The sequence below is a fragment of the Lampetra fluviatilis genome, chromosome 3, assembly GCF_964198595.1.
Source record: "Lampetra fluviatilis chromosome 3, kcLamFluv1.1, whole genome shotgun sequence".
Taxonomy (NCBI): Eukaryota; Metazoa; Chordata; class Hyperoartia; order Petromyzontiformes; family Petromyzontidae; genus Lampetra; species Lampetra fluviatilis.
The window spans coordinates 3,497,727-3,521,373 of record NC_136277.1 but is presented as its reverse complement, the minus strand read 5'-3'; the positions used below and the strand labels follow the sequence as shown (position 1 = coordinate 3,521,373).

Below are 23,647 nucleotides of genomic sequence, written 5' to 3'. Positions count from 1 at the left end.
TACCGCTCCCCACAAAGGCACACACACACCAACCGACAGCAATCCACCGCGTAGCCTTCACAGGCTGTTGGGGCAAGTGCTGTTAGTGTGCAGCACCTATGAAGGCCGGCAGGGCACATGAGATGATGGGTGGCTAGCACCACATCCGGCCACCTTTGACTTCTCAGTGGCAATGTTTAATCACCGCACCAGGTACTACATACAACTTAATGAAAATACTGCACGTATATACATTTTTTATGACTAATCACTTGTAATAAAAACAGAAAATATAGAGTGCGATCCGGCGAAAAGTGCGTGTAATTCGGTGTTCGCCGGAGCACCGGTCTAAAAGCTGCATCAGTCCGGCGATCGTAAAAAACTCAAGGTGTTGAAACAAGAGCGTAGTACGTACATCACCCCTGCAGTCTTCGAGATTGGAACTTTTGAACAGGATATTTTCTTCTATTTGTATGTTTATTCATGACAATTTCACATAGTAAACAAATTTAAAACACTACAAAAACATATACACCAGACCTAAAAGCATGTTATTCAAGAATGCAAAAATAAGCTATTTTTTAAAATGATTTATCCGGCGTTTTTTAAAGTGCGGTGCCCCCTTCCCCCCGAAGATGCTGGATTATAATCGATGATCTCCTGTATATCTCATGGAACCTGGTACGTAACTGCAGATGTTCGGGTGTTCATTAGTCAAGGACTGCCTGTATATTAAGTTCTCCCATCTTACAGTATTGTACGATGCTCTTCTTCCCATGTCTCATGCTAAGTAATGTTTCACACAGTAATATTTTAACGTTTTCATATATCGCATTATTACACATTTTCAAACCAGTGCAATTGGTACAATCAGTACAATCACGTATAATTACAACAAATTATATTATCTGACTTCAACTGACATCTATATAGCTGCAACTGTAATTTTCCACACCATGTAACTTTAAGTGAATAATACATCTAATTTTATACATCATGCTTACATTTTATAGGGCATTATGTTACTTCAACTGCCTGTTGAATGTGTCAATTACACCAGCCCGAACCACATGGTGTCTGAAATTATCATGTGGCATATTCATCTTTGCATATAATAATAATAAAAAGAACTGCCTGCCGAGTACCTCGTTGTTAAATGCAGAAACGTCGTGAGAATTTTATTTAATTAAGTTTTATTTTATTATTTCCCTTCTACGTGACTTTACTGAAAGAACCAAGAATATGAATCCCTGCAGTCATGAAAGCTTTAAATAGCAATGAAATGTAATTTTAAACAATTTACAATTCAACCTTAAACATTTACTAAATATAAACCCTTTCATAACATGAAACTATCTAGTTAGCGATTCCCTTTTGTAAACATGAACTTGATAGAATTGTATTGTATATGTCCCCTGATTTGTCTTTATGGAAGTGTTTAATTTGTGGTTAAAGTTAAAGGTGCAGCTCTGCAATTGCTTGCTCATACCACAGCTGGCAGAAGGGCCTCCACTAGAAGGAGCTCTATTAGTGAGCCCCTTTAGAGGGTAGTTGGTCTACTTTTCAACGCTGACCAGACTATTGGAATAGGTCTGCCTACCCACACTGTACCCCACAACACAACTGACAAACTTTGGTCTATCCATTTCTACTGTTTGGTGGACAGAGTTTGGGGGATGTAAGAAATTTGCCCATTGTTTCAACCCCAGCGTCAGAAGATGGAAGAGAACTGGCATCCTCTGAAAGTCTAATGTGCTAACCATGTCACTGAGGAATAATTCTATATTATTCAATAATTATTTTCAATTGAAAATAGCAAATCAATATTTCTCAGGTCCTTGTAAATCCACTACAAAATGAAGGCTCCCCCACCATATCAGTATTTGGGATTTCTTTGACTATACTGTACATCACCATGCTGGTCAGTGCAGTTCAGTGAAAAAAATACCAACACCAATAGGTCTGTGTGTCTCGAGATAATTATTTTGCGCCTTACGAGGTCAGCTGTAGGTTTTGCAGCACCGAGAATGACTTAGTAGGCCAATTCTTGAGTGGCAAATCTTGCCACAGCAATTACAAGTGAATGCGGTGGCAGCTCCAGAAGTGTTTGTTGTTTTTTTCTTTACGTCACTCCCTCTTGGTCTGCCAAGCAGTGTGTCGTTTCTCCTCGCCTCTCCTGAGGCCTGTTTTCACAGCCTGCTGCCAGCTGAGTCGGTCACCGGCAGTTTGATCCCAGTCACCTGGGTTGATATCGCAGCTCTTCATGTCCCGTTTGCAGACATCTTTGAAGCGCAGGACTCGGCGACCAGTGGCCCGTATGCCTGATGCCAGCTCGCCGTACAAGACATCCTTGGGTATTCTGCCATCCTGCATGCAGCGCACGTGCCCAAGTCATCTCAGGTGCCTATGACTGAGTAGAGTACATGCTGGGAATGTTGGCCATGTTGAGGACTGAGGTGTTGGGAATGTGATCTTGCCATCTGATACCAAGGATGCACCTGAGACAGCGGAGCTGGAATGTGTTTAGTCGATGTTCTTGATGGGCGTATGTTGTCCAGGACTCAGACCCATAGAGGAGGGTGCTAAGGACATGGGCCCGGTACACCTGTACTTTGGTGTTGAGAGTCAGGAATTTGTTCTCCCACACTCTTTTGGCCAACCTGAACATAGCTCTAAATGCCTTCCCAATGTGCTTGTCAAAAATCTGTGACAAGGGACAAATTGCAGGTGATGGTGGAACCCAAGTAGGTGAAGTCCTGAACAGCTTTCAGGGTGTAGCTGCCAATATTTATGATAGGGGTGTCTCTGACATCCTGGCCCATGACATTGGTCTTTTTCAAACTGATTGTCAGGCCAAAGTTGTTGCATGCATTGGCAAACTGGTTGATGAGTGTCTGCTGATTTTGTTCTGTGTGAGCTGTCAGCGCGGCATCATCAGCGAATATGAGTTCTCTTATGAGGACTTTGCGGACTTTGGTTTTAGATCTGAGGCAACCAAGGTTGAAGAGTTTGCCATCAGATCTTGTATGGAAAAAGACTCCCTCTTCTGTCCCAAAGGCATGTGTGAGCATAAGTGAGAAAAAGATGTCAAACAGTGTTGGCACAAGCACGCACCCCTTCTTTACACCGCTGAGCATGGGAAATTCCTCTGAGGTGGTGCTGCTGTGCTGTATTGTTCCTTTCATGTTTTCATGGAAAGAGGAGATGACTGCCAGCAGCTTCGGTGGGCAGTCGATCACTTTTAAGGGTTTGAAGAGGCCTCCCCTACTGACGAGGTCAAAGGCCTTTGTTAGATCAATGAATGCTAAGTACAAGGGCATTCTCTGTTCGCGATATTTCTCCTGTAGCTGACGCAAGAGCACGTAAATGGTGGACCTTCCTGCTCTGAAGCCACACTGTGCATCAGGATACGTCCTATCAGCTAGTATCTGCAACCTGCTGAGGACCACATGGGCAAAGGTTTTTCCCATGATGCTCAGCAGGGAGATGCCACGGTAGTTATTGCACCGGTCACCGTTGTTTTTATATAGGGTGATGATGTTGGAGTCTCTCATGTCTTGAAGCACTGCTCCTTCTTCCCAGCACTGGCAGAGAAGTTCGTGGAGTTTTATGAGAATGGTGGGTTTCGCACATTTCAGTACCTCAGGTGTGATGACGTCATGTCCCGAGGACTTGCCACTGGCTAGTGAGTTGATGGCGTTGCAAAGTTCCTTCAAGGTTGGAACATTGTCCAGTTAGTGTATCATTGGTAGGGGCTTTACAGCAGCAAGGGCAGCTTTTGACACTCCGTTGTCTCGTGAGTAGAGCTCTGAGTAGTGTTCTACTCACCTGGCAATTTGCTATTGTTTATCATTGATGATGACCCCTGTGCTGGATTTCAGGGGGGCAGTCCTCCTGATGTTTGGACCAAAGGCTGCCTTGATGTCTTCATACATGGCACGGATATTACCAGTGTCAGAGGCGAGTTGGATCCTTCTGCTGAGCTTCAGCCAGTAGCTGTTGGCGCAGCATCTGGTGGTCGTTTGAGCTGCACTGCGGGCAGCTTTCAGAGGCCTTAATGATCCTGTACTTGGGACTTGCTTGTACTTCAGGAGCGCCATGCGCTTGGCTTGGAGGATGGGTTCCAATATAGCCAGGTGTTCCTCAAACCAGTCTGTGTTCTGCCTTGTCTGCTTGCCAGTGGGGGGGGGGGGGGGGTGGCCAATGCCCCCCCAATGAGCCGATCGAGTTACTAATTAATTGTATTCATGATTTCTCATGGATAAGCTAATGATGACATTTATTATGACGCAAATAATGATGATGTGCATGATCATGCTGTTGCCACTGGCGCAGCCAGTGGGGGGTGGCACGTGCCCCCCCAATGATCCGATCGAAAGCCCTAATTTCGATCGGATCATTGGGGTTTATTAGTAATACATCCGCATTTTACGACCCCCACTGCCACTGTGTAGCATATTATTACGTGCCAGGGACTCTATGAGATGAGAGGACAATAGTCTGAGTCCATAATTGGCAATAAGTAAGGGCAAAGCAGCTATAAGTGACTCACAGAATTGTGCACAGTTGCGTATACAGTACACGACTTCCCTGAAGGCATACCTTCAGCGAGCGCGATGCCGATCACACATGGTTCAAATTCGACCCTCGATCGATGGCTGTGCCATCGCCGCAGACACGTCAAATAAAAAGCAAAGGACAAGTCCTTACTTACTAACTCCTATCATTTTTAATTGCTGGATAGGTTGCCCCCCCCCACCTGCAAATCCTGGCTCCGCCATGGGATGGCTGTACACCCACTTTGTCTCCATGCTTACATCTGGTGTGTCATGTAGAGGCTGCTCAAGGCTGTGTTGGATTGATTGAGTCAGCTCTGGGAGGGAGGTCTTGGCAGAGTTGATGCGTAGGTAGCGCATCTGTTTGAGGCGGTATATCTTTTTGGGGCGTAGTCTGACTTTGCTGGATTCCAGTGAGTGATCGGTATCACAGGCTGCACTGTGGTAGCTGCGTGTGATGAGTACTGAATTGAGGAGGGCTCGTTGGGTGATGACGAGGTCCGGTTGGTACCAATTATAAAGTGTCTCCATGACACTCTATGGCAGGGTTTTGTGAGAAAGAATGAGTTTGTGATACAGAAAGTGTAGTATAAGCAGAACTCCAGTAGTCTTTGGCCACTGGCATTCATTTTTCCGATGCCATAATGGCCAAGGCAAGCGGGCCACGCGTTGTGGTCAGCCCCAACCCTTGCAAGTTTCTCAACATAGAAAAGAGTTGCTCAGAGCTGGGGATTTTTCTAATAGTATTGTGAAGCTCCTCATAGAATGATCACGAATCTCCGGAGATGAGTAGCATGTTGAGACATAGACACTCAGGATGTTTCCATGGCCAAAAGCAGTGAGCAGTCTCATGAGCAGAATCCACTTGGAGCCTGCGGTTGGTGGTTCTATCATGCCAAGGAGTGTGTTTTTGACGGCGAACCCAACACCATGTTTCCTTGATTCGTTCTGCTGTTTGCCTTGCTAGTAGTAAGTGTAGTCACTCTCATGTAGTGAGCCACTGCCAGCAAGCCGGGTCTCCTGCAGTGCTGCAATATCCACATGGAGTATAGTCAGTTCCCTGTCGGTAACTACGGTCTTGCGGATGTCCTCAATCTGCAATCGATCTTCGGAGAGGCCAGGACACATTGTACGTACATTCCAGCTTGCACAGTGAAGGGCTTGTACCGTCTTTCCTTTTGTTTTGCTTTTGTCTGGTGCAGGTGTTGTAGCCCACTTGTCTGGTGATGAATCATACGCTCCAAGCACCAAATTTGAGCAGGTGAGCCATGGTGGGAAAGCACCTTATTGGCCAGGGGCTACCAAGCTTGAGGTGGGCGGTAGCTGTCCATTGGGATACAATGACCCCTCACACCGACGATGGCAACCCGTGGCGCCCATTTTTTACGCCAATCCAAAATGAGCTTATAACCCGTGACTGCTGCCATCCGTGTGTCTTGGCCACGGTTAGGTGGCTGAGGAGTGTCCGCTCCCCATTCTTGCACCTCTTGTTGGCGCAAAGCCCGGGCAGATTACTATGGAAATCCTGGGTTGCCCATGCATCAGGATCCCCCCTTCGGCCTTGCTGGTGGGGTCTAAAGGAGTGTGTAGCATGGCGTTTGGTACCAGTTTGGCTGCAGAGGCTGCTGGGGATGTGCCGCTGTGCATCACAAAACCGCCTAAGAGGCCCTACTCCTGATTTTTCATAGGGGTTTACTCCCTTAGCCTTTGACTCTCCGGAGACACTAAAAAGGCAGCAAGAGGACCGCGTAACCCTGGGAGGGGTCCTTACCAGGTACTGACAACCGGGCCAGCTGTGCCTGGGACTCGAGTAGGGCAGGATCGTCACACCCTGAGGTAGTTTGTAGCAATCTACCCGCTACCCAAAGCCCAAAATAATATTACGGCATTTAATTGTAAAACATGACCACGGTTCTCACCTGCTCGCTCAACTTGAGCAAAAAAAATATTGTCCTCCATGCGTCGGAATTGGCGTGGTTAAGAAAACGTTAATACTATTTATTAAAAGCACACAGGCATTCCACAATAAAAGCAAACATAGCCTCTGTGCAATTAACAAGTACTATTATCTGCATCATCCTCACCCCACATCACCATGAATAAGAGAATTGTGCATGGATTATCACCCATGTGTGTTTATGAAGGCCATTTCCAGACAACAGCTTAAAGGGTTTTTAAATACTACTTTAAATATGACACAATCTCATATGAATTATAGTAGTGCAACATTCAGCTTTAATGTCTCTTCAATCTGTTCATCTTGGTAAATTCATGAATAAACAACGACCATCTGTGATCCATATTTGTTTTTTGAGTGAGGCCATGTGGTAGTTTACGTACAAATTCTTGAGAAATTTACCACCACCGGACAATAATGCGATGTTTACAAATATATTTGTACGTGACCAGTGTATTGGACAAATTCTGACCAATATAGCTCACCAACGGCTTTAGGCTCAAAATGCTTTAAGCTTCATCAAGTTATGATCTCATACATTGAATGTGCTTTAAGAATCTGCAGGGACAGCACCAACTGCAAAAACATGGGTCATTCTGGCGTATTTTAATATGTTAATTATTGAAAACAAATTCCATTTTCATGGGACTTCTATTTAAAGTAAATTTTAATGTCATTTTTATCAAATATTTATATTCACAGAAGTCCATGTTTCAAGGCACTTCATCAAAATGCATGCTGAGTGTGCTTTATAATATTACTGTTGTGTGGATATTGAAATATTGTTTTATTTACTTTTCAATTTACATTGAGCTAATACAATGCAGTACATTACACAATAACATAATACAACTTAAGTAAGAATGACATTAACTTTAAATATATTTCACATTAATGATGACGATGACAATAAGATGATGGGGGAAGGGGTGGTTCGAAGGAGGGGCTCTTCCTCCGGGCCACAGACGCAACACTCTCACCTCCACTCGTTGATTAAGGGCAAAACTTACTTGAATGTGGTTGCGATGGGATGCGACACGGTCTATGCGCTACAAGTGTTACAGTAAAGTATGTACAACAAAACAGACGGGCAGCTGATCAGCTACGCATCGTCATGGGTGGCGCTGTACCGCAGAGAACCACGGCCCCACGAAATGTGTAACATTGACGGCACGCAATACAATAATGCCATGCTATAATGCAATGACGTAATTCCATGACGTAATATCTATGTCGTGTGACTTCCTTAACACCGTGTTTACCAGTGGATAGTCAAATTTCAAGACCCACGGTCTTGAAATTTGGTCTACAAATAATAACATGAAACTGCGGTTGACGAGGGGTTCCTGTGCACACATATGTAGTGACATTGCGGGATGTCACTGTGCAGTGCCGGCCCTAGAGAGGCACGGCGTGCGGTGTAACGACATCGCGGACACCACAATGATGTGGGTGTAGTACCGGCCCTAGAGGGTCCCGGTGAGCGCTGATTGATAGTGCTAGATGGCACAACGCTTGGCGTGCAGTGCCAGCCCTACAGGACAGGGTGTGAGAGTACCGCAGTAGGAATGAGGTTACTAAAGGCCATGGCACTCTGGTTGACCCGAGAGGACACATGACCAGTTAAGTGTACAAAGGGGCCCAAGTGGGGGCTAGGGGTGGTCACGTGGTTAGCATCGAGATCCTTCCCGAGGATTTTGGAAGGTGGTCGTGGCCAAGGGCGGAGCCAGCCAGGCTGCAGAGAATATAAGCCGGGATCCTGAAGAAACCTTCGTCTACGTTCTCCGTTCAACGAGTCTCCAACACGTGGACCTGGACCCGAGCTGTGGTCCCGGTTCGTAGTAGCCGGGAACCTGCTCGAAGGTTCCACGAGAGGGCATGGCCGGAGGCGGGGCCTAGCCACGCCTGGGGATATATAAGTGCGAGCGGACCCGGGGCTCAAGGTTCGCGTGTGGATTCTTGGGTCCAGGCTGTGTTGCTGCTCGCCGTCATCTCTCTCCATCGTCCAGCCACGTGGAAGATCTGCGGGGTTTCCATTGCCATCCTTGTCACGCCGCCAGCCAGCGGCGTAGCCAAGTGAGGGCGGTGGGACCACGCCGAGTGATCGGCTGTGTGTAGCCAGTAGAGACGTTAATATCTAAGTGTTGTACTCAGAGTGAGAAGAATAAGGTTGGCCTGTGTTGTGCTCAGTGTGAGAAATAAAATAAGTACCCTCTACACGTCGTGTTAGTCACTCATTACACATACATACATTACACACTAGTCTACAATTCAGCACACATAGGTCTACAATACACACATACACTGCTATACAGTCTACAATACAGTACACGCATACACTACACACTTAAACGAAGGCTCTGTTGCTAAGGGAGTCTCTTCATTTCTTCAGAACTGCTTTTTGTGTTGAGTTTGTTGTACTTCCCCCATACCTCCAATTAGCATGGTTGGCTACGTACGGTGCAAAAGCAGTTCAACATAAATAAGGAGTGTTTTTACAGCCATTAAATGAAAGACAGGGCTTTAACTATTTACGTTAAGCCCAGTTTTATAAGAGGTCATCTGTTAACACTGATGATTTATGAAAATATTGAGGCATAAAGCATCCCAGAAGGACAATCATATTTTGTTCTTGAGAACATTTTATTAACCATATTTGATATGAAAGAAGTTTCACTCAAATTCTAAATAATTTGCAATCTTCTTTATTCTATAACTTATAAGTTAAACAATCATGATGCCTTCAACATAAACCCTCATATATTTCAATCAATGCACCTTAACAGAGGGGATTATAGAGTTTGGGCCAAAAAACCTTCATTGGTAAGGTATTAAAAAATATTGACAAACAGGTAACTCTGGATGTGCAACAATGCTTGGTTCTTGCAGACACCTTTTAACACAAGGTCTTTCTAGTTATTAGCGATACAAATCTACAGAGAGTAAGTAATGCCCCTGTTGTTGAAAACTAATTCTTTCAGCACATACAGTATCTCCGTTGTGTATATGGCCTAAAACTGTGAGAAAAGATCATCACAATATCAATGTTTACAAAAAAAATACAATACGGGTATTGTCCATTTATTTTCGTACTACATATCGTAATATTATCGATATGGCACACATGCTAATAATGCCACAATACTATTGAAGAAAACATGCATTCACCATACAGACACTCTGTTAATAGTCAAAACTTACCTATCAATGTAACCGCTGCTGGGCGGCTTATGATGCTTCCAAGCCCATGGACCGTAGCTTCACATTGGTAGCGTCCCGAGTCAATCCTCGCCAGCTCCTCGTGCCCACCTGTACGTATGAGTAGTGAACCATTGGCGAGCAAATGCCTCCGCTCATCAGCTATTGTATCCAGCAGCACACCGTCTTTCCTCCAGCCAAATTTGGTTGGTTTGTCAGAGTCCACCGCACAGCTGAGCACCACAGGTGATCCGGCCACGACCACTGTTCCAGCTGGCTCAAGCGTAAAACGCGGGGATTGTAGACCCTTGGCGCTCACTGCACCTGCACCAAGAAAGAAAACACATAAGCATACTTATTTAAAACACATTCCAACGATACAAAGGACATACTGTACAAACAAATGGCACCCATACACAATTGTGTGTGTACAGATTTTTACGTTCATTCATGAAACGACGTTACAATAACTTACATCCTATTGTCAAGCCACTGCTGGAGGAATTCATTCCTGTGTCACATCGGCCATCGGTGTTGTTTGACCATTCACCACAGAGTCAGTGTTCATCATGCTGGTCAGTGTGGGGGCACCACCCATGACTAGCCACCCATGACTACTTCAGATATCACTCACCGCCTGATGTTGAACTCAGATCACGAGGTTATTAGCAGTGTGCTTAACCAATATCCCACCACCTCCCCCCCATGTTCATTTATGTATCATGGTCCTCGAAGGGCCATGATACGCTGTACTGTGATGGTATTTAACTCGTTGGGCTACTCTGTATGGTTTTGTGACTGCACTGTGCTGAATGATTGTTATCAATTTGTGATCTGTACTTTATTGAAATACCCTCGTTTCACTGAACTTTAACTGACCACATCTGATCGTATTGCATAAGTGGCGGTGTAAAGGGCAGGCCGAGTTGCTAAGAGATGGGCAGGTGTTCCGCGGGAAGAATGGGATTAGTTCCTCCCGTTGCTTCATGGGTTTAGGGGAATAGATGCACTAAATTAATAGAGTGGTCGCCCCAAAAATAATATTTGATGTGGAAGCAATGTGGCCGGTTGGAAACTATACAAAGCTCTAAATAAGGAAGCCAACAGAGTATTACCAAATAATGTATTAATATTTTAGTTTATTCAGTTAGGCCGTTCTGTCGCCTATATTATGTTGCTCTTCCTCAAATGGCTTTTGTGGTTTACATTTTCTCTCTGTTTGCTTCATAACATATCCCCCCATTGCTCAGTTAAATAATTATTTAAAGTGTTAACATCCATTTTATATATTTTTTTCCCTCTGTGCGTTGTAATTAGTTGTTGAGAGTTCTTATAAAATAACACATTCGTTGACCCAGATCTTTGATAACTAGTTTGGTTTTTAATTGAATTACGTAGTTTTTCATTCTCTGGCTATGTTGAAATGCAATTTGCATCACATCTCTGACAATTTGGATTTTGTCAGTTTAAATGAAGACAATCTCATTCCCGATATCACCATTTGGATTTTTCTACACTGTACTTCACCTCATAACAAAACTCTATACGTTCTCTCAGACATTATGCAATATGAGACTTAGAAGCAGTCTGCTCTAAATATGTATGGCTGTATAGCTAAACAGATTATCCGTTTTATGGTCCTGTCTGGACCTGTCGAGGTATCCGCCATAGGAATATCTAGGAGACCCCACAATATTTCCTTATCAGAGCTATGTTTGGACACAGTGAGAGCAGAGCTACTATGCTCTCATTGAGTGTTCTAGCCAAAATAAACGTTCGTAGAATGGAATCATTCATAAGAAAACCATCATCTCCTTGTGAATGTGGAAATTAACAAAAATGATGCAGTTCCCCAACCAGTCTAGCCACGGTAACTGCTACCAGCAGCGCCACCTTCTAGGTGATAACATTAAACCAATATTTTGATTCATAATACATTTTTGGGTTAGGCCACAATGCTTTGGCCAAATTTCTCTCGTAAAAAATCATCCACCGCCCGACACAGTAGAATAAATAAAAATGTTACATCTACGAGTATTTTACACGTCAATTATTATTGTTTAAGCTCACAGTTAAATTGATTAACAATTCTCACATCCAAATGTAGCAATTAGATATAACATTTTGCTTGAGGCGATGTCAAATATCTTCAGGACAAGTCAGAGTAACCATGTCACCTGACCAAGATTCTTAAATATGTGTAAGAACATCACAGGATCAACCAATCAGATTTAAATTATACATTAACCGTTACCAACTGTTTCATTCTAATTGTATTATACTAAAGTAAACTATTTTTTATTTTACCAGGTAAAGCCGACTGACTGCTTATAGTTCTTTTTCAGAAACAACCTAGCCACAAATGATAGCTGAACGAAGTGGCTGATCATGTGGAAAGTTATAACAGCAAAATACTTTAAACACATGCTTATAAATGTGGAGGGAAAGACCGGAGAACACGGAGAAAAATCCACGCAACCACAGGGAGAACACGCAAACTCCAAATATACAGGCGTCAGGGCCAGGATCAAGTCCACGCCTCCTGTATACCAGGCGAGGGAGTTAACATCTCGCCACTGAGATGTTAACTCGCCACTGAGATGTTAACTTATATGGACCAATAATGAACATATACATTGTAAATTGTAACTGCTCATGAATATACTAGCCTTTAGCAGGATAGCATAGTGATTTTCACTGAAGTCTTAAATAAGCATTCGGAGAATGTTATAAATTCTAGTTCACGGTAATCAAACAAATGTTAATTCCTACAGAGGTTAAAACAATCATGATGTATACAATGTCAGCGATTTGTGGTTTAACACGGTTGATGTCTATTTATAGTAATTATATCGTATTATTGGATGTTAATTTATTTCAAGCTAAAATGACTGTTACTAGCATAAAAGTTAATGACGAATAAAATATAACTATTTACAATTATTACCCACTATTACAGAAATGTAATGTGCTTGCATGTATGTACATGCGTTGAACTTCTTTCGCACCGTATGTACCCAAATGTGCTAATCGGAGGTGCAGATGTGCTTGTGAATACAGCAATAAACGATAAACTAAGCTATCAAATACCGGACTGCTCACGTATTGTAGTGGATATGTTCAAGATGCCTGTTGCTGAGTTATGGAGTAGGAATTTCCCACAACTGCGTCTGATAACGACGACCAATTGTTATGAATAGTAATTAATATTTAATTAAAGATGTATTCAATACAATGTATTCTGTATTGTTTTAGATTATAGATAGATATTTGAAGTAAAGAAGGAAGCATGTGAAAAGCACTTCTCACCAGATTACTGGAGCTAACAATGACTGGAGTCATTAATAATGTTATACATATTATGAAATACATTAACAACACAAATGTTAATTGGGCTTCCAATTACTGATTTAAGGTATTAATGCTCATTTTATTCATGAAAGTGACAGCCCTGTTGCTTAGGTGACTATACACGTTCCAGCAGTTATTCATAGTAGTACGATAATGACATTCAACATTTACCAATCCATTTGTCTTGACAGCGTGAACAAAGCAGAAGAAAGAACACTGGGATGGAATGAAGAATGGGTATTTCCTTTTCAATATTCAAGGCTGTACACCCACAATTCAGGATACTAATCCAATATAGCTGGAGTAAAGTAAAATAATTTGGCTTCGTACCACGCAAGCTGTTATGATCTCATATATAAATTACCTATTTAGATTTTGTCTCCTAATGTTCACTTTTGAACACGTATATGACTTCCATTAAAATGTATGCACTGCCCACCTCCTCCCCTTGAAGGAGGCAGCTGAGTGTAGAGTGATGCTGCTGCCAAACCTCGAGCCCTGTTCTTCTTTCTGGTCTCATCACTGCCTCTTGACTTTCCTGGTCCCCATTCCACATGCTGGAGACTCACCCAGGCCCTGCCATGACTTTACGAGTGGCGCAAAGACTCTGGGCCTGCAACAGCTCCATCCGGAATGCAATAACTTTATTTCCCCCCAATGTAAGAGCGTTGTTACCGTATCTGTACTGTGTCTTCAGATGTGGTCACAAATGCTATATAAATATAAATTGTTGCGGTTATATGATTGAGGAACATGTAATGCATGACATTTAGATTTATTTACCATTTCTTATGTCATAAATTATTTAATAAACAACCAAATCACAACGTTACATATATACCTACACTAATTGTTACATGAGTTACAGGTATGACCTAGTTCTGAGAAAGAAACCACCTTAATATTTGTATCTTTCAGATTTCTAGGGTAAAGCAGACTAAATAATATATTTCAATTAGTTGCATCAATATAAAATTGATGCAGCTGCTTTATCCCTCTCAATCCAGCTGTATGGATTCTGATGGGGTCAGCAGCTGATGTCATTCAACCACCATTACACTCTGGGATTGCCTCCAAATAGGGTAAGAACATCTAATGAGAACAAGCGCTTATAAATACAACATTACAAAATCCCTGCCAGAGGCAATGTGTGGATATACTGGATATAGTTTGGGGATTTCAGTGGTCAAATCAGGGTTGAAAAGAAAGCTCAGAAATACACATTCTAACTCTTAATATGGGGTTATGCAAAAGATGCAAAAATTCCACTGACTTTTTAAGTATATTCTGAAATGAATAATGTATTAATATAAATTATGTTCATTAAAATGCATGTAAAAGAATGTTAAACATTTTTTTTAAAAATTAAAACAGGTCTGTAACATTCATCTCAGAAAAATACAATTTAAGGAGCATTTTAAAGAAAACATTTGTCCAATTCTTTTACTGGTGTGTCTAATACAGTTATTAATGTGCAACATCAAATAAAATATCAGCAGTCACCACCTATTTTGGTATCTACAGGTATTCCATTTATAGGGAACGTGCCTTATCAACTCAAAGCGCCTTACATCACATTTCATTCCAATGCCCAGCTTTAGGTTTATTACCTAGGGGACCCCTTGATTGCAGTTGTCCCTGAGAGGCATTTGGTGAAAGCAACACCATCCTGCCAGTGGGTATTAGTCTGTGAGTAAAGAGCAATGAGTATTTTTTTCAAATTTGTACCATGATACCAACACATATGGCCTACTCTTTTTTGAATAGTGTCACGGGATCTCTAACATTCACTGTGAAGCAGATGGTGCATATATTTTGGTTACATATATGCAGTATTATACAGGGAGGCTGGGGGCTTGAGTCGCAAACCACAAACATCTGTAACAAGTGGCAAACGCAGTACTGCATGGTCATATAACGGAACTATCCTCACACTTTCACAAGTAACACAAACTCGGTCAAATTTGTATGAGCTTCATCAATTGTAAGCAATATTTACAATCCCTGAAGGTTGATTAATTTTGATGTATATTTAACCCTAATATGATGGAGGTACAGTATATGCACACAATTAATTAAATACTAATTTATCCTGAATAATATAACAGCAACACTGTAGGTTCATATTATATAGCAATCTAATTTATCTTATTTGGAAAAACAACTCTACCATTGTGTACAGTTATAATATCTTGTCCACCCTCAATAGACATTAAAAAAAAGTATTTACGTGCGTAATTATTCTTATTATTTTCTCCATTATTACTTTACATATACACCACACAAATTCAAATCCTAATATAGACAGTGATATATTTGCTGAAGTTAAGTCATTAAAACATACAATGGGGATTAATTACAGGAAAAGTTAGAACTTAACAAATACGGCTGTAAAGTTGGATGCCAGATAAATAAGAGCCAAACAAAAATAATGTACACGTTTGCTTAAAAATCAAGGATATATATAAGAGGCCTGGAGATGGAGGAACGAGATTGAGAAGGCTGGGGACGAGTGTGGACTGAAGGAAGGAATAAAAGATGAACCCCCTGCAACCTTGTGTTGTCTCTCCTTTACAGTACCATTGCTAGCAACCCGGAGGAGGGACAGATCACTCCTTATACGGCCGCCGAAAAGATCTGCCCTCCCAAAGGAGGTGTTCTTAGAGGCTAGGATAACTAGCCTATAGTGTCTGATGAATGTTTGCTGTGACTTTCAGGTCGCAGATGCTAATGTTGTTATATCAACATTGTCCAGTGGGTAGTGACTTTCGTTGATGGTTGTTAAATTGTCTCCTTCAATTATATCAACTTAGGCACTGTTGTGAAAAGGCTCAATTTGATATCAATACAACAGTTTGGCACCCAAGAATATCTCAGCCTACAATCTCAAGAGATATATTGTGCAAACGACTAAATATATATAAAAAACCTATTCAGAAAATATTATAGATGGGCATGATATACAGTACATGAATCCCATATATGTAAGGGATGCATTCCTGGAAAATGCTACTTAAATTACTTCAAGCGAACTCTAATCTCCCATAGACAAATGTTCAAATCCTTTCCAACAAAGAAAATTAAGCATATCGAAAGGAAGCCACTCACTTTTATTGAGCACATCAAATTTGATTAATTCCGGGGTCAAAATAATAACTTATCTACTTTTGAGTGCAAATAAAAGTGTGTGCATTGAAAAGCCTGTTTTTTTAAAATCCTTTATATTAAGTTCGCTTGCTTGCTTAGGACCGTGCAAATCTTTCGGTCGTTTTTTAACCCACTTCCCGTGATCCAATCGAGCTGACATTTTCCACACAAACTCGTTGTGCGTGAGAATTAATGTTCGTGAAAATTTTTTTCCAAAATTTTACACTTTTTAGGACAAAAATATTATATTTAATTACCAATTGCTTAATGGTGCAATGCAATCATCTGATCCATAGGTGGCAGCCATCTCAAGCCAGAGGACGAGAGGACTCTAGCCGCCACGCATATAAAGGATTTATAGTGAAAAACTTTGTTTTTACGGGTTATACTTATTACCGATTTTGTTCGTGTACTTGTTGTTCGCGCGCTGAGGAAAAGGGACGCACAGCGGCCGCTCCGGCGCCATGACGAGCGGCGATATAAGCGCTTCTTTCATAGGTCAAAGGCTGGCCAGCAACGGCGCGCTGCGATTGGACCAGACAACTGCCTTCTAGATGGGCGCGACCATTCGTGATTTGTAAACAAGTAAACCCGTAAAAACAAAGTTTTTCACTATAAATCCTTTATATGCGTGGCATCGGGGCGGCTAGAGTCTTCTCGTCCTCTGGCAGCATTAAACAATTGGTAATTAAATATTTAAAACAATTTCCCTAAACAGTGTAAAATTTTGGAAAAAATGTTTTCACGAAAATGCATTGTCACGCACAACGAGTCTGTGTGCAAAATGTCAGCTCGATTGGATCACGGGAAGTGGGTTAAAAAACGACCTACAGATTTTCACGGTCCTAAGCAAGCAAGCGAATTTAATATAAAGGATTTTAAAAAATGGCGAGGGGGTAAAATCACGGTATTCATTACCGCTCCCCACACACTCACACTTTTACACACAACACACACGTCTGCACGCGCACACACATGCAAACACTCACGTCCAGCGCCAGGCCAACTCATTTACATCTCGCGGAGGATCACTCATCAGAAAAAAAGTTCCGCGCTTCAGTTTGCAATTGCGAGTTCGCGTTTTAAGCAGGGGCGGTTTCTTCATTAGGGCGATTGGGCGACGCACCACCAATGTCATTCAACCACAGAGTCACGCTAGCCGTCACTGTGCCTCTGGATATAGTCCAATCAGCGTCATGCTACGTTCTGTGGAGTACCGCCTCTTTTTGGGCGATTTCCCTCCAGCTGAGAATCGCCCCGAGTGGTCCCATAGACTTACATTCAAAGATGTTTTTTTTTCGAACGGGGGCGCTGCAATGCATTCTCTATGGCTTCCGGGAGGGCTCGCCCTAACGTGCTTACGTCATCATACGTGCTTACGTCATCATACGTAAGCACGTTTCATCCAACAATATAATTTGTCGCCACCTAGTGGAATCTTTAATAAAATAAACTTGAGTGGTTTGTTTTAATAGTGAGTATAGAAACAAACAAGATGTATTGTAAGAGTCACTTTATTTTTCATTAATATTAAAGAAGTGAAGTTGCCTTTACATGCTTAAGCTGTTAATTTATCCATTGCATGGGTGGACCTTATCCTTATCAATCATCCAGACATTTGCCCCCCCTGAGAGATTTTGCAGGAGCCGCCTTTGGTTTTAAGTCAATGTCATTTTTTTTTAATACTTCATGGAAGTACAGGTGTTCGTAAGTCGGATGTTCGTAAGTCGATTACTTTTGTACGGGGGCTCGTTGTTGATGGTGTGTGTGTCTGTCCTTGTTTGAAAGTGTGCGTGTGTGTGCGCGTGTATGTGTGTTTGGGGAGCGGTAGTGCAATGGTTAGCGCGCCAGTCAAAAGTGGCCAGCCGTGGTACTGCCCACTCACCCCCTCGTGTACCGTGCCGGCCTTCGTAGGCGCGACTCGCTAACAGCACCTGCCCCAACAGTCTGTTAAGGCTATTCGGGGATCATTGTTGGTGTGTGTGTCTCTGTGTGTGTCATTGTGTGTGTGAGTGCGCGCGTGCCCCATATGTATATCTGTGTTGCGTGCAATTGTGGTGACTCATTTTGGCCCTTCTGACAAGCAAGCAGCATCAGGACTCAAGGTAAGTGAAAATAAAAGAGATGTGTTTCTATTCATGTTACTTTATTTATGTTGTATTTATTAGAGTATTACATGCAAATGTACAATATTTATTCCTATTTACAAGTTTAACAAGGCTTAACTTTTTTTTTAACCATAACACATTTCATAATACTGACCAAATGAGTTTTTAAATGCAGTACATTACTGCCCCGACTTATGAACCGTTCGACTTACGAACACGTCTCATGAACGAATTCGGTTCGTAATTTTAATTTTATTTGACTATATTTTTTATTGTGGTGTTTAGCTTTTATTATTTTCTATTTCTTATTTTTATTTTTTATTATATATATATTTTTTCTATCTACGTGACTTTACCGAAAGAACCAAGAAAACGAAGACTGCCTGTACCCAAATAAAACATTGAGAAAACCCATTTGCAAAAAGAAGAGCAACGCTAAAATTACACAAAGTACCAAATTACATAGTTAAAGAGTCAGACAAGGTCACCCACTTTCTTTAAAGTTATTCACAACAACGGCAAAGATATTTTCTAAAATGTAATTTGTAAAAACAATGCATACAAATTAATGCTGAGTACAACCATCTCAGATGTACTAATGACACAGTCATTAAAATGTCTAATGTGAATTCAATGCATGACATTTTTGAACAATGTTTATAAATAAGACTCCGAAGTTGGGCTCAAAATAAACGATTAAACCAAAGATCATGTACAGCAAGTTCACTAAACAAATGGAAACATCGAGTTGTGGAACTGGAAAATATAAAATGTGTAATTATAACAGGCATGGAAGATGGACAGGAATAAAATTGATAAAATAAATAAATGAAAGGCATAGAGACCAGGTTAGATTGCATTAAGAAACTGAACTTGTTCTTGAAAAGTAACATTTCAATGTACCTAAAGAACAAAGTTTGAAATAGTGCCTTTGATAAATAGTTCATTATCAAAATTGTAACAAAAACTGAAAAGTGCACAATGTAGCACGGAGAGATGCATGTTTGTAATTAAACGGTGAGACTTGGGCAGAATACGACAATAGACATTGATGCCCAATGTTCAAGAATAATAATGGCATTGCCGCTAAGGAATGGAATGCATCCAAGAGGACCTCCATGAAATAGGTGAATTATTACATTGCAGGATCGTGACAGATGACTGTGACTGGGGAGACCATTCAGTAGTGGATTGACCATGGCTGATGAACAGGTATTACAACCATGCAGGCCATTAAAATCCTATCAAATTGAAGTTCATGCAAATATAGTTTAACTGCCATTAAAAAAAAAGTTTTCAAAAGTAATTTTAAAGATAGCATGTATTTGAACTATAAAAAATTCAATGGTGTATCATTATTGCAAACATCATAATTAAACACGGAAATGTGTAGAGTAATGTATTTACATGGAATTGTAAAAACATATTTACTCGATGTACATTACCGTATTAAAAAAACATAACAGGAGTGCTTCAGTGGCTCATGGGGTTAACATCTACATCACAATATATACAACATGGGGCCAGAATCTTATTCTGGCTTGCAGTCCCACATTACCATTGAGGGCAAACATATACTTGTGCGTGAAGTTTCATAATCTCAACCCACTCAACAATGATCGCACAACAACACCACCATGAAAAAACATGGTTTCAATTTAGTAATTTCCTATCCTCAAGAAACATAATAAAATTCAAGAAAAGTTATTTATAAAATTACAAGTGAGCTTCCCAGAGTTCATCATTTTTGTTTGCTAGGATAAATGATTGTATTTATGAAAGAATGGTTCTAAGTTACTATTTTGGAAGATTTGATTTTCACATTTAAAATATGGATTTTGAATATAATTATATGGAGCATATAATATTAATTTATTGCACACACTATATTGCCAAATTCCCAGAAATGTCTGTGTCTGCAGGAATCAAGCTTACAATGTTGTAAAGAATCGCTGAATAGTGAATGTTCTAACCATTAGCCATTACTGTTGCCAAAAATGGCAAAAGGTATCGAACAAACGAGACAACTAGTTTGTAAGCTAAAGTGCATCCAACTTACTGCTAAATGGTTAAAATTTTACTTTAAGATATCTAGGCTATGAAATGTTTACACAATCTGTTTTTAACCAATTTCCAGATATAAAAAATATTTATTATCACTCTTGTTTACCCAGGAAAGCTTCACTGTGTGTCATGACTTTTTAGGAGGGTCCTGCCAAACTTATGCAGTTGAGGGAAATAATTGTTGAATAATATTCCAAATTAGTAATTTGCAAATGTTTCAAAATTGGACCATGCTCTTGGAAATGACGTCAAGTGATTTTTAACGTCCACTGTGAAGCAGACAGTCCCTATTTTTACGGTAAACCAGTGGGCATCTGGATTTGAACTGTGAACCTCTGAAATAGATAATTATACAATGTTGCATCGATTGTCTTTCAACACACTGGTTTGATAAAAATAAATTGGCATGTTTTCTTCAGGTGACAACTTGATTTGTTTAACTGTGTTGGGTGGAGGAGGGTGGACAACACCATTTGGCTTTACACTTTTGCAATCTATTCAAAAAAAATTATGAATCAAATAGAAGAGATGCTTGATATGAAGCTTTCGTGACTGCAGGAATCCATACTCTTTGCACCCGAAACGTCGTGATTTATTTTATTGTATACCTACATGACTTTACCAAAAGAGCCAATGAGTAAGAGATGCTTATGAAATGTTTTCATACAATTCTTCCAAATGGTCCCACCTTTTTGTAAATGGTGAGGAAGAATCTGGAAATCACTTTTCTTGTGCAAATACCCCTGGTTATGTGTTTCACGTGACCTAAAAGTGCACCTGGCCTGGCACAGGCGCCGTGGTGACGTCACCGTCACTTAGTGGCCAATGGCGGATATTGTTTACGTGTTTATTCCAAAATGTGGTTTCACCACCATTACATCAGTTGAAACTACAGTATATACATTAAGGGATCTCAAAGGTGCGTGAGAAAGTATGTATTCACAGGCAACAGTGTGTCCTTTTAATCCGTTCAAATGATAATCATTTAATGTACAATCCCACTTCATCCACTAATACCACATCTGCACTTATAACATATTTGGCCAGCGGGTTATGCATATTTAAATTACTGTATATGAATCGCACTGACAGGGCATGGGCTATTTTCAACAGCGCACAGTGGGGGGGGGGGGGGGTCCTCCAGGAGATTCGTGACAGATTTCGCTTCCCAATTACGGAAGTCAATTCCTTGGATAACTCATTAGCATTTAAATTACAATAATTCCGACAGAGCACTAATAGACCTGAATACGGGTTTTCACAGGTGCCTGCCGACACACTCCATCTTCATAGAACTGAACGGCTATTTCAGCAACGCACCAGGAATCTAATACAAATTGACAGAGGCTCCTCCCCCGGTGTGGCTCCGACAAGGCAGCACTGATATCGCGTTACCTTACAGCGACTAAACCACCAGTGCATTACAAGCGGACTGCGCACCACTTTTCAACGCAGATTTGGGAATCTCAGCAACCTCAAAATGCGCATAGCCGGAAGATCACCCCTGTGATCTGGAAAACGAAGCTCATTTAGTAAACCGTGTACAGCGGGAACGCGCGTTCGATAAAACCACGTTCGGTGAGGTTTTCCTGCATACATATTTCACAAAATTAGAAAAACAAACACATCCCGTGTAATTCTAGATTTGAAGCTTTCGTGACTGCAAGGATTCATACTCTTAGGTTTTTTTTCCCGGTAAAGTCACGTAGGTAGAAAATGAAATTTTAATTAATAAAAGTAATAATAGAAAAAATTATTATTATTACTTTTATTAATTTCATTTTTTACCTACGTGACTTTACCGAAAAGCAAAACTAAGAGTATACATCCCGTGCAGCCTATATTGTCTTTGTTTTGCAGGGTTTTTTATTCGTAAAAAGCAATGAAGAAAACACCAACATACTTAGATTGTAAATGTGAGTTAGATATGGTAACACATTGGCCAAAGCTCTTCAGTTACATACATTTTTACTGCAAAATACAATGAAACATTTGTTAATTTTCTTTTCCCGCCAATTTTTCCAATTAAACAAAATCAATATTCTCTCCAAAGTTTACTGGAAATATATTTTAATGGATTAACTGGAACATTTCCTATAACATAATCATACTGGTAGGAACCACCTGGTTCCACCAGCCCGCAGGGGATTATTGTGACCGTCCGTCCGTCGTGCATCCAAAAATGAGAGGGGTGGGGCTGGGTGGAGAGGGGAGGCTGGGGAGGGGCTGGGTAGGGAGGGTGGGGAGGGGCTGGGTGGGGAGGGTGGGGCTGGGTGGGGAGAGGGTTGGGTGGGGCTGGGTGGGGCTGGGTGGGGAGGGGCTGGGTGGGGAGGGTGGGGGTAGGTGGGGGGTGGGAGGGGTGGGGCTGGGTGGAGAGGGGCTGGTCACCCCGTGGTGCCCTTATAAAACTCAACGTTTAACCTACTCACGCCGGCTTGTGCCCGCCCTCACAGTCGGCCATATTTGCGGAATACACCACGCCGCCGTTGACCCTGGCCATTGACCGAGCAACCCAACGTTCCTACCAGCTCCCTCCGCAGGAATGTGTTTAAATTAAAAATTGATGTAATGTATACTCAAGTGTCTACGGGCAGTCCTCGGCTTACGAACATAATTCGTTCCTGAGAACCGTTCATAAGTAGAACGGTTCGGGAGTTGGAACACAATAATGAACAAAAAGGGAAGCATTGTAAAACTCATAATTAAGAAGAAATATTGTACATTTGAATGTAATACTGTACAAAAAATACTATATAGTAAATAAAACAAAATAAAGTTAAATAAATAGAAAAAAAAACTTTTATTTAAATTTACCTTGAGTCCTGATGCTGGCTTGCTTATCGGAATGTGGGCAATGAGTCACCATAATTGTACACACACATGGGACAACAACAACAACCGCCATTCGCCACTAAATGGCGATGACGTCACCATGGCGCCTGTGCCAGGCCAGGTGCACTTTAAGGCCATGTGAAGTGTCGAAGACTCTCTGAGAGGTCACAGGACAGACCCAGGTGCCATGGATTGGCTGAGATCATTGGCAGATGCACCAACTGTGCCAATTTTCTGTATTTTAGCCACCCGGTGCTCTGCTCACTATTGTGAGCATCGCTCCTCTGCCCTCTGTTGTTACTGGAGGGCGACTGCCTCCAACTCCCCAACAGCATCCTTCATGAACCCCCTCCACAGAGGCCGATATTGACACTGCTTATACCAGGCAGCGGCAAGTCCAATAAGCTCCACATCCTTCTGTACCACATCAGTCCATCTCGAGTCCGTGCCATGCC

The 23,647-nt window shown here is 41.5% G+C and overlaps 1 protein-coding gene across 4 annotated transcripts in view; it reads right to left on the bottom strand.

Moving 5' to 3' along the window:
• Positions 1-23,647, bottom strand: part of LOC144951695 (neogenin-like) — a 225,504-nt gene that overhangs the window by 173,050 nt on the left and 28,807 nt on the right. For all 4 annotated transcript variants that reach the window (XM_078882001.1, XM_078882029.1, XM_078882019.1 and 1 more), the window contains exon 2: positions 9,694-10,014. In XM_078882001.1, coding sequence (XP_078738127.1) covers positions 9,694-10,014 — 321 coding nt within the window. The remainder of the gene's footprint in view (positions 1-9,693; positions 10,015-23,647) is intronic.